The sequence below is a fragment of the Zonotrichia leucophrys genome, chromosome 9 (assembly GCF_028769735.1).
Source record: "Zonotrichia leucophrys gambelii isolate GWCS_2022_RI chromosome 9, RI_Zleu_2.0, whole genome shotgun sequence".
Taxonomy (NCBI): Eukaryota; Metazoa; Chordata; class Aves; order Passeriformes; family Passerellidae; genus Zonotrichia; species Zonotrichia leucophrys.
The window spans coordinates 3,705,397-3,718,931 of record NC_088179.1 but is presented as its reverse complement, the minus strand read 5'-3'; the positions used below and the strand labels follow the sequence as shown (position 1 = coordinate 3,718,931).

The 13,535-nt window shown below is 40.1% G+C and overlaps 1 protein-coding gene across 3 annotated transcripts in view; it reads left to right on the top strand.

Annotated features, from left to right (window-relative positions):
* UGGT1 (UDP-glucose glycoprotein glucosyltransferase 1) overlaps positions 1-12,314 on the top strand; it is a 41,055-nt gene extending 28,741 nt beyond the window's left edge. For all 3 annotated transcript variants that reach the window (XM_064720769.1, XM_064720767.1, XM_064720768.1), the window contains 11 exons: positions 1,536-1,621; positions 1,963-2,047; positions 3,090-3,178; positions 3,467-3,571; positions 4,314-4,398; positions 4,949-5,131; positions 6,286-6,446; positions 6,919-7,033; positions 7,271-7,387; positions 7,648-7,807; positions 8,201-12,314. In XM_064720769.1, the coding sequence (XP_064576839.1) occupies positions 1,536-1,621; positions 1,963-2,047; positions 3,090-3,178; positions 3,467-3,571; positions 4,314-4,398; positions 4,949-5,131; positions 6,286-6,446; positions 6,919-7,033; positions 7,271-7,387; positions 7,648-7,807; positions 8,201-8,226 (1,212 nt within the window). In that variant the 3' untranslated portion in view covers positions 8,227-12,314. The remainder of the gene's footprint in view (positions 1-1,535; positions 1,622-1,962; positions 2,048-3,089; positions 3,179-3,466; positions 3,572-4,313; positions 4,399-4,948; positions 5,132-6,285; positions 6,447-6,918; positions 7,034-7,270; positions 7,388-7,647; positions 7,808-8,200) is intronic.
* Positions 12,315-13,535: the final 1,221 nt, after the last annotated feature.

The window sequence follows — 13,535 nt, the reverse complement described above, 5'->3', positions numbered from 1 at the left end:
AGATGCACCAGAACCCTTCATTCCTCACACGATGTCTGGAGCTTCACACCTCTCACCGCTTTCAACATGAGCTCCTTTCCCTTCTGAGATATTCTGGAATGTCTCTAAATGCTGCCAATATTCTCAAGCAGCCCCTTTCCAGGGGAGCTCAGTTGTTTTCCTGGGACAGGGTCCTCCCTGGGCCATCACTCTGGTGCTGTGAGCCTCAGTCTGACTTTTTGGGTCCCATTTCTTCAGGAGATCTGTTCCATAAATGGAGAGAGTCAGCAAGGATAGTTGGCATTGTAGAAAATAAAGGAAGTGTGAAAGAATGGGATTTGCTTATTTTAGGTGAGGAAAGATGCTGCAAATCCAAGTGTATGATTATTCCCTGCAGCTGCTTTTGTACTGTCACTGCATAAGGGATGTGTCTGTTCTCAGTGTCCACACTGGAGCAGGGGAAAGGTAATAGACTGAAATTATGGCACAGGAATTTTGCCACTGGAGTGTTTTCTTGATATGTAATGTTAGTGAAAAACTGAAGTACATTACCTCTTGTGTTGGTTTTTTTCCTTGTATTTTTTTAATCTTTAAGTTTTTTAAAGTTATTACATTTATTTAAATCAATTAAAATAAAAAACAAGGAAAAACATTCCTTGTTTCCTGGTACTAAATATTTATTTTAGACTTCTTACTCATTTTCAATTTGTGCCTTTACTTAGCCAGAGTATATCCTACAGTGATGTAGTATTTCTTACTGTAGAAAGGAAGATGTGAATTACTTTACATGTGATCAGCCTTATTTTACATGTGATTTTATATGTGGTGTGTTCATGTTGGGGACTAAAACTCAGAAGTGTCCTTTTTCTAATTAACTACATCAAAATTTTCAAAAATATTTTAAAATTTTCTTATTAAAGCAGCTTGGCTGATATAGGTACTGCAAGCATTTGAAGCCACAGTGCAAAAGTGAATGGGAGAATCTCTACAGTTGCATGTGTCTTCTATAGGTCTAATAATCTAAATCCCTGTGGAAAATACTCAGATCTGAATCTGAATCTTAAGATCTGAATCTGAAGCTTAAAAAGACTTGAACACAATATTTGAATTTTAAAGTTCTGTAGAAGAGATATCTTGTAACATGTAAATTATGTTACTGCTTCTGCTCTAGCATTACCACTCTGTAGAGCTTCAGAATTCCTTTAGATTTTCTTGTATAATCACAAATCAGTGTTTTGAAATTCCCTCACTCCTTCATGAAGGGAACCTTTTGCAGGAAAAGACTTTGGGCTTGCACTGCTCCCATCAGGACAGTGAAGACTTTGATCTAACAAATAATGCAAGATTTTTTCAAGCTTCTATCTCATAGGGAAAACCCAACAATTTTGAATAGAATGATTTCTGGGGCTTTTCTCTTGTTCTCTGGATTTAATAACAATCTGGCTTGCAAATAACATTTTATATCTAAAACAGTGAGTCAAACCCCATAACTTCAAAGCTAATATTTCTGCATTTGCATTTTCTGGAAAGTGCCAAATATTCTTTTCACTTTACAGGGCTACTTCCAGTTAAAAGCCAATCCTGGTGCATGGACTCTAAGACTGAGAAAAGGCAGATCTGAAGATATTTACAGGATCTACAGGTAGGCCAGGATAAGAAATACTTCAGTCTTTTTCTTGTAAAGCTTCTGAAGTAGGTGAGCATTGTAATATGTGAATCTAATGGTTCCCTTGCCAAAGTGTGGTGACCTGAGCAGCAAATTAAACAGCAAATTACATGTCATACTAAACATAGGTTATGCAAGGTGAAATTAATTAATTAAAAACCCCATTAACTGTGTTCAGATAAATGTGTTTGTTTCTTTGGCATGTCTGAAACCTGTTTTGCAGTGCTAAGGCTAAATACATGTATAAAAATGGCCAGAAGAAATAAAGAACATATTTTTGCTTTGTAGTAAAAATCAGTATCTTGCTCTATTTTCAGCCACGATGGCACGGACTCTCCACCTGAAGCTAATGAAGTTATTGTTGTTCTCAATAACTTCAAGAGCAAAATTATTAAAGTGAAGGTGAGTTTATAAACCAGAGGTGCCCTTAAAGAAGTCTGTTTGATCAGCAGTGGGGAGAAACTTGGATTAAGGCCTGAAGCTCCTTTCCTATGAGCACACACTTGAGGCAGTCTGCACTAAGCTCACCTCACAGTATCAGGGGTAGAGAGCATCATCTGTAGCCTTGATTTGGGTTTTTAATACAGGAGAGAATGACAAAGTCCTGTTCCTTGTGTATGTCCTTGAGCTACATTAATACTCACATTTTCCTGACTGCTTATAACTTCAGGATAAAGCAGTTTTGTATGCCCTTTGTCTAGTAATGTGCACATGTACATTATATATTACATATGTAGTATATGTCTAGTAATAAGCATTCAGTATGTCCACTGAGCCAGCATTTTATCTGTCACAGATAAATTGTATTAATTTTTTTTGTGTCACTCTGACACAGGCTAGGTGAGAATACATTTGAAAAAAGAAGAAAAAAATGGTAAATTACTAATCTGCTGTCTCTTAGGGTTGCCTGTCAGGTACAATGGTAATGCCATAGCTGAGAAGTTCAAGGAGAATGACTGGTAGATAAGTGATGGCTATAACAGACCCAATTCACACCTGGCAACATTTACATGTGCTGGACTATTTTTGGGATGTTCTACCCATTCACTGTCTTGTCTGTGTATTTGCTTTGGAGTCTCAGTGCCAATTATACCAGTTAGAGACTGGTGGAGTTGGTGTGTTGGTTTTTTGAGGGGTAGAGGTTGTTGGTTTCTTTGAAGGTTTTTCTTAGCCAGAAAGATCACTGGCATCCATTTCATTAAATATCTCTTAAAAAAGCATTTTAACCATCCAGACTAACATGCCATGTCTAAAAGCTCCTTTGAAATCTGTTTGGAAAAAGTCACTCATTACTGAGCTGTTTTCCCAGAGAGCTTAGGTTACCTGTCAGCTCATGGGGTGTAATTCAAGCAGGTAAAAACAGAACCAGTGTCAGGATAACACTCCTGACAATATCTACTCAATATGTGCTTCCAACTCACTAAAGCCATGTCTTGCTTCACAGGTGCAGAAAAAGTTTGATATGATGAATGAAGATCTGCTAAGTGATGGCACCAATGAGAATGAATCTGGATTTTGGGAATCTCTGAAATGGTAAAACGAATTCAATGATAACCTACAAGTTTCTTGAAACTGGAAAACTATTTGGCAATACTGTGGTGTCTGTGAAATTCCACAGCTGTCTGTTAAGTCTGCTTGAATTCAGGGCTATCATTCATTGGACTCTGTTTCTAGAACTCTGGATTCCTGCTTTGCATCTGCTTTTACCTTCCTTTACCCCCCCTGCTACTTGGGAGCCTGAAAACATTTGTATTTGCAGCCTTTCCTATAGAGCTGGCCCTTCCTAGCTTGTCCTTCACAGAACCATGTTTTTCCTTTCAGGGGATTCACAGGAGGACAGAAGAATGAAGATGTGAAACAGGATAAAGATGATGTACTAAATATATTCTCTGTGGCTTCAGGACACCTGTATGAGAGATTCCTACGGTTAGTTGAGAATTTGTAACCCCAATGTGCCAAAGGGTGGTGGCCTTGCACCAGGAAAAAGGTTACAATCTGCAAGAGTATAAAAAACTCCACTTTTTCAATGCTTCAGAAGTCCACTAGAATCTGCATTTACCATGTCATGGGAACTTGTGTCTGCATAGCATTCATGAGTTAAAAATTGACTTAGTTTAATATATGGTGTGTTGCTGTCCTAAGTTTTCTCACTACAATATAACATATATAATAATATATATATATTATATATATATTATATAGAAATATATTAATTATATTATATTATATTATATTATATTATACTATATTATATTATACTATATTATATTATACTATATTATATTATATTACATATATAATAATATATATATTTTCTCACTACAATATATAATATAATGTATTGTTAAGAAGTTACAGAAAAAGTTGCTTTGGAAAGAATCTGAGCTTCTGTTGTTCTCAAAGGACTGTAAAAGCCAACAGGTTGTATATTCTGTGCCTAGTTAAAATATAGAGATGTTGGGGATTTAGTAATTTTGTCAATAAAATTAAGCAATTTACAATAGGCTGAAGCTACCCACTTTTTCTTTATTTATAAAGTTCAGTTACCTGACACATAACTGCAAATAATTTAATCATGTAGCCCAGCAATTTGTGATCTATAACACAGCTCACTTTTCATGGATGCCACTTGTTCCTGTAACTGCTTTATTTTTTTTTCTTTTGATAGCATAATGATGTTGTCTGTGCTGAAACACACCAAGACTCCCTTAAAGTTTTGGTTTCTGAAGAACTACTTATCCCCTACATTCAAGGTTTGTTACTAATTAGAAATTTATTTGGTGGTGGGGGAAAGGTGCCACAAGCTGCTTCCCCCTCCCTTTGCCAGCATCACTTGGCTAAACCTGAACTCACCCAAAGCTGGAGGAAGCCTCACACACAGATGGGAATGTCAGCTCATGTGACAGTGGGCCAAGTTTTTCTACTAAAAAAAGGCTCAATACCCAATGCTCTTCTCACATTTTACGTGCTTCCACTTACACTGCTGTGTACACCCCTAAAGAATTGTCCCATCTGTGAATTTTTATGATTTGAGTAATGCATTCTCCTCTGTGGATCACAATGAAATGGCTCATAATGGACAAAAATGCTGAAATAGTTAGTTGCCTTTACAATTTGTATTGATTGTCCAGCTTGGCCTCAGTGTTTTGTGTGAATTAAAAATGAAATTAATTTTCTTTGTGGTATTTCATTTGCTGATGTTCTGTGCCTTCGACTGAAGTCTGTCTCTTGTAATGTGCTTTTCTTTTTCCTGCAGAGGAACAAAGAACTGAGATAAGCTGCTTTTTTCCCCTCCCTCTGCAGGAGTTCATCCCATACATGGCCAAGAAGTACAATTTCCAGTATGAGCTTGTGCAGTATAAATGGCCACGCTGGCTGCACCAACAGACAGAGAAGCAGCGAATCATCTGGGGTTACAAGATCCTCTTTCTAGATGTGCTCTTCCCATTAGCTGTTGATAAAATCCTCTTTGTGGATGCTGATCAGGTAACACTGAGGCTGCAGTTATTTGATCTTTTCTTTTTTTCCTGTTTTTTTTTTTAATGAATAAGTTCTAGAATATAATTTCCATATTGCTGGAAGGGTTGCAAGTTTGAGCCCTTCACAGGCATGACTGGAGGTTGATTCTGTAATTATGGCATGCTTCACTGAGGGCTGGGTTTTGTGCCTGTTTGCACAAGATTGGTTTTGTTGGCCTGTCTTTTACTGTTATCTGGTTCCTCATTCACTCACTGTGATTCCAGCCAGCTTGCCAAACAGATTCTCATTTCACCCTTCCAGTTTTGCAGTTCAGGCTGTTCTCCCAGCCTGCAGATCACTTACCACAGACAGTATTTTCCTAAGTCACCAACCACTCTGCCCTCCCAGGCCCTGCTTTTACCTTGGCCAGAGATAGAGAAGGCAAATCCCTTGTGCACAAGGCCATGGGAGGCTTTGTGTGTGCCCCTCCTCAGCTCCTGGGTGGGAAGGGCAGGAAATGTGCACAGTGAGAGCTGCCAAAACTACTCTCAGAAGTACATGTGAAGTGAGAAGTATTATCAGATTATCAACAAGTGAGTGTGAGCTGCCTGGGGGGTTTGGCACATGTTCAGTGGGAAGCCATGCCAGGTCAAACTGAAGCTGAAGGATCAGTTAGCAGAGGTTTCCAGCTCCCCAGTTGTCATTTTGGACAGTTTGTTTCTCTGCTTGTGAGAGATACTAAGGCATTTTATTCCCATTAGAGTGATATTTTTAAAGTAGTGCTAGTGCCACATCTGTGTCAAAAAGCCATTAAAAAGCTTTCATCCCTGAAGGATCTGCAAACACTGAAGAGGAAGGGATACCAAGAATCCCAGTTCATGCATAGTGAGAATTCTTGCTGCTTATTAAAAAAGTTTTGCATTTCATCTCTCCAAACCAACCCCCATCAGGTTATTTGAAGCTCTATTTTATTTGCTTCAGCTCTTAGGGCAGGGGAGACAACACTTTTTGTGCTGTATTTTTGTACTACATATATATAATGCAAAAAACTGCCACATATATATCAGGTAATTCTTCCTTTATCTGTTTGCTCAGTTTGAATTAAATCCTATACAGCATTTGCAAACAACCCTAGAAGGGCAGGCTCCTAGAAATGCAAATAAAATGTTCTTTCCCCTCAGATTGTGCGCACAGACCTGAAGGAATTGAGGGATTTTAATTTGGATGGTGCTCCTTATGGATACACCCCCTTCTGTGACAGCCGAAGGGAGATGGATGGATACAGGTTCTGGAAATCAGGATACTGGGCAAGTCATTTAGCTGGAAGAAAATACCACATCAGGTATGAAGAATTCTTCTTTTTTTCCTAAAATAGAGAGGTTGCTACTTGGATTTAGCAGAAAACTAGCTGAGGTATGCAGCACTGCCTGAAAACCACTTGTTGCTTCCTGCTGCCTCTTTAAGGTTCTGTGGCCAATGAAGCACTAGAGACTCTGAAGTTATTTTCAGTCTGCTACAACTTTTAGAGATGAAGAACTGAAGTGTTAGTTAACAGACATCTTCCTTTGTTAATAACAAATGTTGGAACAGGGACTGCATGACAGCAAAGCTAAGACAGATTTGTTGGAAATTCTTTTTTGTACATGCCATGACTTGGTTAGAGCTGCTTTCCTGCCTGGTAATAGATCATAGATGTGCTGCCACCCTGAGACTGTTTTAAGGTATTGTGTCTCAGAGGTTTAGTAGGGCTGCAGTGTTACCCCTCAGTGAAATCACTAATTGCAGTCATTACTAATTGCATCATCTCCACATAGTGCTCTGTACGTTGTGGATCTGAAGAAGTTCAGGAAGATAGCAGCTGGAGATCGACTCAGAGGACAGTATCAGGGTCTGAGTCAGGATCCAAACAGTCTGTCCAACCTTGATCAGGTGTGCTTTATTGTGTCTGTTTTGTTTTACTGGGCTATGGTGTCAGGATGGGACCTGGGATTTTCCCAGAGTCTTTGGAATGGGATGAGGTGTGGATTCATCACTTCATATTTGCATTGGGATAAAGAAAACTCTTACAGAAGTTAACCTTCACAATCCTGTTGGTTTGGGAGGGGGGTTGCTCCTCCCATCCTGCACCCTGTGCAAACAGCTACTAACTCTTACTCTGCACAACAGGATTTGCCAAACAACATGATCCACCAAGTACCAATCAAGTCCCTGCCCCAGGAGTGGCTGTGGTGTGAAACATGGTGTGATGATTCCTCAAAGAAGAGAGCAAAAACCATTGATCTGGTGAGTGCAGAATGATTCCCTCACTCTCACAGCACATTAAAACACAGCAACCAGTTGTAGAGGCACTTTCCTTCCTCAGCACATTTTCAGCACTTGAGTTTTTGCCATTAGCTTCTGTGTTTCTCTTACCTGGAGCAGTGGCATTGTTATGAATTTGGAAAGAGACTTTGCACTGTTCTCTGGCTGAAGATCCCTGCAGAGGGGAGCACACCTCTGTTGAGTGCAGAAACCTTTTTGTAGCCTGTGTGTTCTGTTTGCAGTGTAACAACCCAATGACCAAAGAGCCCAAGCTGCAGGCAGCCATGAGGATAGTTCCAGAGTGGCAGGACTATGATCAAGAAATCAAACTGCTCCAGAGTAATTTCCAGAAGGAGAAGGAAATGGGAACACCAGCTGAGATGCCAGGACAACACACACATGGTAATTTTTCTTTCTGTACTTCTGTGACTTTCTCTGTGCCTTTTGGTCTTGTGCTGTGTCCTCCCTCCCTTGTACCATGCAAGGGCTGAATGAAATCATCATGGGATGGAAGGACCTTGCTGAGCAAGTCTGGTGTAATTTAACCTAATTCTGAAAGTCAGAGAACAGATTTGTTCCAGTTCTGTAAAAGACCCTCACTGTTCCTGAAATTTTATGAGCTTGGCCTTTTCTTAACCCTTAAAGAAGTTCTGCTACACACTGTGGGTGAGAATTGTTCTTCAGGCACTGGTACCTTGCAAAGAACAAGTCTTGGGAGGCTTTATTGATTCTCAAACCAACCTGCCAACTGAGGCAGCTCAAACTGAGTGCTCATTTTTCTCTCCTCTTCTACAGATCCAGAGGCACATGTGGAATTATGATCCATGGAGACAAATTCAAGTTAGACTCTTTCATAGACAATTTTTATATTGGAAGCTAGTTTTTTTCCGGTGTGTCTGCAAAACTGCTGAATAATTGAATGGGATGATGTATGCATTTCTATTCCTTGCCTTTGGGTTAATTTCTGCATATGAAATAGGATCTGGATTGCTGGAATTAGCATTACTGGTGTTTTTTGCACCTGTGGTGGAGATGAAAGACCCCATGATGGAATTTAGTGTTTCAGAAACAAAACTTCACAATCCACCAGAAGAGCCACAGCCTGTTCCTTCAGCTGTTGCTGCCTCCACCAGTGCTGAAGCTCCAGTTTAGCCTCAGATCTAACTTGAGAGTCTGGGAATTGCAGACATACATCCTAACCTCATCTGATGGACATAATTTTTTCCAGGTAACATTATAAAGCTCGAAATTATGCCTTGAATTTGGGACACTGTTTCATCTTCAGGTTTTCAAACAATTGAAAATACTTCTTGGATTTGTTCAGTCTGCCCTTGATTTTGTAACAAAATCAGCATTATTTTGAATTTCTATTTTCTGTCTTCATTTATTGCCCAACTTTTGATGGTTTGGCTTAATGTAAAGCTCTACCACAATCTCTCTAAATGCCCATCCAAATGAAAATGCCTAAGCTCACAAAGTGAGCAGAACACAGAATTTGGCAGCTGAGTTCATCCTAGCCTCTATGACTTGAATCAAAGTGCCCTCCCTCCCTTCCTTCTCCTCCAAGTGTAAATCAGTCTGCAAAACTGGCAGAGCCTTACTCTTGCTGTGGTTCACTGATTCATGAATGTTTTTTTGCTTATGAAAAATCTGTGGAACTTGGAAGTTTATCATCATGTAAATTTCATTAACTTTATTTTTCTTCAAACAGAGATGTTGTCACATCAATAAAAACTTCAGGGTTCTTAGGTCTTAAGCCTTAGTTCCCACTTTGATCATCCTTTTTCCTTGCACACATTACAGTCCTCATTTGATTTTGGGGTTTCTGGATATTTCACTTGTGTTTGCTTTCATTCTGTGCATAGACAAGGAGGTCTCTTCTTGCAAGGATTAATTACCCTGGGCTGTTTTATCATTCATGTTCATGTCTTCATTTTGAAAGATGCTGCTGCTGCCATAGTTCTGTGCTATGAACATACCAATTAAAGAAAACCCTCAAACCCAGTTTCCCCCATTCTGTAGGGTTAATAGTCTGCTCCCTGTAACTCTGAAGAGTTGAAATGTAAAAACTAAAAGGAGACTTCTAGTACAAAATATAGATACCTCTGCAGCTTGAGAAATCCAAACTTTTTTGGTTTTTGTGACTCCCTTGTTTTCATACATTTATCAATGTTTTGTGCTGTAAGACCTTCAACCCAATAATCATATCTCAGTATAAGAATATTGAAATATTCTTCTGGAATTGCTGTGTTATAAATGCTATCATGTTTTGGAGGAATATGAAAGAAGACATCAGCAGTATTTAAACTGTTCAATAGTGTGATTTAAGAGAAAAAGCAGCTCTTCTCCAGCCAGCTGAAGGAAGGGCTCAAACTCCTAAAAAAAGCACATTAAGAGCAACTTACAGAGTTTATCAGCTTAAGTATTTCCCACTTTGTGGGGTTTTAAATTCAGATAGTCTGTCTGGTGTCTCTGGAAATGACAGGTGAGGTGCCTTATGCTTCCCATCAAAACTGCTCCACTTAAGGATAAGCAGACTTACAATAGCAGGACTTCTTTCTAGTGTAAAAAACAATACACCTTTTAACAAATTAATTACATGTAATGCCAATTAGCCTCTTTTAAAGAGCTAAGACAGCACAGCTAAGGTTGTCCTTTCTGTGTTCAGCTCCAAATGACTTCAGCCTTTCTGGAGCACATGGAGTGGCACAGGGGCTGTACACCACTTATTCCTTCTGGAGATGGATGGAGCAAGAATGTGCTCAAGCCCTCAGAACAGGAGGAGCTTTCTGTGAAACAAGGCCCTTTCCTCTCTAGAACTGTATCTGGCTTCTTTTTTCCCCCCCAAATTATATTAGGAGCCACAAGACTGAGAAGAAAACCACCTCTTCAATTTAGCACATTTACAAGGCTTTGTTGGATAAGAAAATACTTCTAAATTAAATGTCAGTTACAATTGTTTTTTTTTAAATATGCTGCTTCATTCTGATAGTTAATGTATGTACTTGAACACCCACACTGCATTCTATTGTTTTTTTAATGGTAAGATCTCTCTGGCTATGGAGGGTAATTTTGTTGTCTCCAGTTAACAGACACCATGCTCTTCATTTTTTTAATGAAGAAATAAAAGTAATCAAACTCACAATTGATACAGAAAGAAAAATAGAAGACATCTAACTCACAATTGATACAGAAAGAAACCAGAAGCATACTGTGAGATTCTACACCTTTGCAGTACTTTTAAGGTGTTCTCAAGTACAGCATAAAATGCACGTGGGTATTGATCATTCTGAATGTCAGCTATTCCCCATTTTTCCTGAGAAGCTGCTATTTATTTCCACCCAAAAATGACAATCAAAAAGAGAATAACCACTTCTTTTGGATCTGTGCATTGTTTGCTCTTAGATGCTCAATGGGGCCTTGAAAGACAAATAGTTTGTCACCCTCATGTAGAAAGCATCTTGTAGAGAGATGAAATTAATCTATTAATGAAATAGAGCAGCTGCTGCTCACATCACTGATGGCCTGGTCCTGGGACTAGCAGAGTGATGAGAATTAGAAAATGGAGATTGCAGAGGTCACAGTGGGGTTTTGCATCCCTCAGAGTAGAAAAGCCACGTCTGGGGCAAGGTGATGACATTGTTCCATCTCTGGCTACAAAGCAGCTTGACCTCTTGGTGAGGAGTTCACACTTGAGAAATGCCCTCTACTTTTATTTTAAAAGGAACTTTTCACTGCCTTACTAAAAAGCAAATAGCAAAGAAACAAAACTTTAGGATTTCTCTTTCCTTTAGCTATATGGAGTTATAAAGAAAATGAAAGAGACGTGTAAAAGCAGTAAATACCCAGTAACAGTCTTAGGAATCAGAACACGGTTAAATTATGACCTGGTTTTACCCAAATCTTCTGTAACCTGTTCAAGAATATTCCATAACTCTGTGTGGCAAGTGATCCAAGGTGTGGGGAGCTCTCTTTACTGACTGGCACTCAGATCACAGTCAGCTTCCCTAAGAACAAGATCCAACACAATAAAACCTCTGCTGTTCTTTACCCTTGTCTCTCCTGTCGATTGCTTTGGGGCACATAACTGAGGTTTTAGTAGTGTTCCTTGGAGTACAATTTTCACTTATTGCATGCAGGTGTTGGGATGCTGTTGAAAAGCTAGAAGGGAAAAAGAGGAAAGGGTTCCTCTTCCATCCAGTCTTGTTAATAATGGTATTTGGGTAACCCCTAAACTTCTGTTAAACAATAGGAATATTTTATAGAAATCTGCCTTTTAGGTCTTTTTTTTTTTTTTTTTTGGAACTCTACCTACTGCTCCTATAAAAGAATGTTTCTATGTCAGCTTTTTGTCATTTCTTCATTTGATTTGGTTTTACACTGATACTCCACAGTAAGCACTGGGAAAGTGATCCTCCTGAAATACTTCCAAGTACAGAGATGTGTCTGAAGTTCGTTCAGAGTTGGGAATGAATTCCAAACTCCTATGGGACTCTCAAGGCCTCTTTTCCAGAGCATCTTTATTAATCAAAGAGCTATAAAATGGACAGCTTGACACAGGAAGCCCAGCTGAATGCTACAGAGACTGCACTTGACTGTTTGAACTTGCTCAGGTTTGGGAAATGAGACCAAATCCCAGGAGACAACTAAATGAGGAAAAGGAAGCAGCCAGAAAGAATAAATACACATCATATGCCTATGACCTCAACAGGATTTTGCACTCCTCCCCTTTTGCTTTTTGAAGTACCTATTGAAGCATGTAACTGTATATACTTAATGCTGAAGAACTGATCACCCTCCACCCCAAAAGAGCTGCATAAATGAGAAAAATTCTGATGGGGGAGTGGGGAGAGGGGATGCAAAAAGTAGTTTTGAATCCTTTTTTTAAATAAAATTTTTAAAAATTGTATTAACCTGGATACAACAGGTTTCTTTGATGGGCAAACTGTCCCATTCCTTGCTGGTTTGCTGTGTACCATTTAGGCTCTTTCTGGGGAAGTTACAAAGCCATATGAGGGCAGGCAGCACTTTGTCTACAGGTGAACAAATCACCAGGCCACAAGCTGCTCTTGCTGTCCATTTCTGTGTATTTTATCTTAAAAGGAAAATTTCACTGCTTTACTAAAAAGCAAATAACAAAGAAATGAGACTTGGAGATTTCTCTTTCATTTAGCTGTGTGGGGATATAAAGAAAATGAATACTTGCACTGATTTAGCAGTGCAAGTATTATTTAACAAAATGAAAAGTCATCCTTTAACAAGATGGAAAGTCACAAAAATGCACTTCAGAGTCAGACACCACCAGTTGTGCTGCCCTTATCCCCAGGGCTTAGAGGGACAGGGATAACCCATGCCACTGTGCTAATCCTGAAGGGGTCCTGCTCCCAGATTGCTGCTTTGGCCCATCCAAGGCACACCTGGCAGTTCCTGTGCGTACAAAACCGTCCCTGAATTCAGCACTCAGCACACACCAGCACTCCCAGCCGTGCTCTGGGGGCAGCAGCCCTTCCTGCCCCGTGCCCAGGCACTCCTTGCCTGCAGCCAGCCCTGCCTGGAGAGCCCAGGCCGCTGGAGTTGATGCTGTGCCCAGCAAACAGCTGCAGTTTTCAAGGGAAACCCCTTGATCCACACTGGGGCTTCTGGCTGTAGGTTCTCTGCAGGCTCTGCCCAGTTTGCCAGGCCAGCCCTCCCACCTCTCCTTGGGGAGGGTGCCCAGATTGAGGGGCAAACCCCCAGTGAGGATGCAGAGCTGGCCCTCAGCAGTGCTGGAGCTGCTCTCCAGAGCTGCACCTGCTGTGTCCAACGAGCGCAGCCTGATCTGCAGAAATGCATCCCAGGGAAGAGTTAAACCTGTACCCTCTGCACCAACTATCCCTAACTCTGCCATCCCTAACTCAGCAATGCCCAGTGGGACACCAAGCACAGGGCTCCTCCAGGAACTGACCTTCCCAAAGCCTGCCACTCCCCCAGAGCTTTCTCAGTGGTGCTGCCAGGGCGTGCTTCACACACCCCCAGAGCCTGCAGGCTCAGCAAATTTTAACATTCTCTCAATTAAACATTTAGAGAATGTTAAATCTTTGTAAAGTGAGCAACATGTTCTGTTTTCCAGGGTCAATATGATGATTATTCT